This window comes from Tarenaya hassleriana, unplaced genomic scaffold (assembly GCF_000463585.1).
Source record: "Tarenaya hassleriana unplaced genomic scaffold, ASM46358v1 Cleome31, whole genome shotgun sequence".
NCBI lineage: Eukaryota > Viridiplantae > Streptophyta > Magnoliopsida > Brassicales > Cleomaceae > Tarenaya > Tarenaya hassleriana.
The window spans coordinates 46,313-48,598 of record NW_010966274.1 but is presented as its reverse complement, the minus strand read 5'-3'; the positions used below and the strand labels follow the sequence as shown (position 1 = coordinate 48,598).

The 2,286-nt window shown below is 39.5% G+C and overlaps 1 protein-coding gene across 1 annotated transcript in view; it reads left to right on the top strand.

Annotated features, from left to right (window-relative positions):
- Positions 1–641: 641 nt before the first annotated feature.
- Positions 642–2,286, top strand: part of LOC104820674 — a 13,505-nt gene continuing 11,860 nt past the window's right edge. Inside the window, exon 1 of the mRNA XM_010551237.2 lies at positions 642–943. Within this exon, the coding sequence (XP_010549539.1) occupies positions 642–943 (302 nt within the window). The remainder of the gene's footprint in view (positions 944–2,286) is intronic.

Here is a 2,286-nt window from a genome sequence, read left to right as displayed (position 1 = left end):
TGCAAACATTACTAAGGTTTCACCATATTATATATAATTTGCGCAAATTTGAGATATAACTGACGATGTACCTGAGGAGTTTTAGATAGGGTCAAAGACCTGAAGAGATATAGTCAAAAGCAAAAGAGATAGAGATAGAGATGGGATCTTGGAGATAGAGGTTAAATCAGAGAAAATCAAGGAGAAGTCTATTAAATCACTTCGTGGAGATCTGAGGCAAAGTGGATGAGCTTATTTAAGAAGACACAAGTGCAATTCAGCTCGATAGAGAGCAAGATCATATTTTACAAAGAGTCTGTTCTGTTGGTGAGTGGTTACTCACTAGTTTGGGAGTGTGAGTCTGAGAGAGAGACCGATTGGGCAAATCTTCTTTCTCGGGTGAGTGATTTATGTTGTGAGTTTTTTTTATCAGTAGAATTCATTGTGAGAGGGGGAGAAACTCTGAGGGAGTTTTGTGTGTGTGGTAAGTGCAATTCTTACAACAAAAAATGAGTTGTACTTGACTCTCTTTTTCAAGTGAATAGAACTGGTTAGTATTCCATTTACTCTTTGAGGGTCAAAAATTTTCAATTGGTATCAGAGCCGATCACTGATCGTAGTAACAAGTCATCTCATATCAGTGCACGTGTTGGAGAGTCAGCATGGACTCACTCAAAGAATTTCAGTCTCTTGGAAAGTTTACAATTCTCGACTCGGAGAATTATAGTTTTTGGAAAGTGAAGACAATGAATCTCATCAAAGGAATTGATGAAGATGCTTGGAGTTCAGTGGAAGAAGGATGGAGTGCCCCAATCGACGTGAAGGATGGGAAGGAGATTTTGAAATCCAGATTTGATTGGACACCGCAAGAGAATAGAGCATCTGCACTGAGTTCAAAAGCAATAACCATCATCTTGAACACTGTTGATAATGTGACACCCAAAATCCGTATCCCGCAATACGAGTTGCGTCACATGGACAACTAAAATAAAAAACTCAATTCCAAAAATCCGCGTAAATTTAAAATTTTTCTTTTCAGAGTTAGCGGAAGGAAAACATTCATTCATACATATATGATACATTATTCCAGAGATAATTATACATAGTGAGTGGTAGCGAATTCATTATTACAGACCTTAAAAGTCTACCACCGATATAATATAAAACCGTTTTTCCAAAAGCATAAGCGTATCATAAATATATAATTATATATGATCAGTCGACAGGTCACCCAGGTCTCCGATATCCGCTCTGCGGCTATTGCTACTCACGATCTGAAACGATGCGTAACAACGTCCTAAGCTAATTGCTTAGAGAGTGAACTCGGGCGTAACCTGGAGTTCTATTCTCATGGAATCAGGGAAAACAATACATATATATATATATATATATATATATACTAATACTCTAATAAACAGGAATGGAAACATGGAATCACGATAATCATGTCAGCAATCACAATCAAGTCCATACGGCAAGTTGTAGGACAGAGTCCGTCAAATCGTCTCTACGTGCACCATGCGTAGGTAATAAACTCTGCGTAGCACTACCGCCTCTTGATGACATGTATTTTGGTGACATTTTGGTATAGGATGTCTAGTGCATTTTACTCGGTTTTGCATATTTATAGGCATTCTAGAGCACATTTAGTCTCGATATTACTTGGTTGCATTCTTTGGTGTCAAAACAGGTATTCATGCATAAAAGAGAGCAAAAAGAGTGGAAAACATGGACTACGAAACATCACATACGAAACGGGAACATTTGGAGTTGTTCCGGAGAAAAACATGAAGTCTAAAAAGTCAGATCTTGCAAGTCCAATAACTTCCATTCTACAAGTCCAAATTGCGTGTTCTCTACTCATTGGAAAGCTCTCTTCAATATCTACGCATAGACACTAAGATCGTACAAATCCGACATTGGAGCAGAAAGTTATGAGCAAATCTGTCAAGCATGTTCGAGTTGAAGAATCGACACGGACCGTGTTGCATTCGACACTGCCGTGTTGTGTCCGTGCTGAAAAAAGTGAAGTTTTGCTTAGAGAATTGACACGGACCGTGTTGTCATTCGACACGGCCGTGTTGATTCAAACTCGCCCGTGTTCAGCCCATGTCTAAAGTGCAGATTTTTAACAGAGAATTGACACGGACCGTGTTGCATTCGACACGGCCGTGTTGCATTACGGGAAAACTTCCTATTTTGCATCCGGACTTCCGTTTTCAGCAAAGGAAGAAGCCCAGCTGCCAAGCAAATAAATAGGAGACGTCTTGGGCTTCAAAAGTCATCGAGAGATCACAGCAGAAGCCA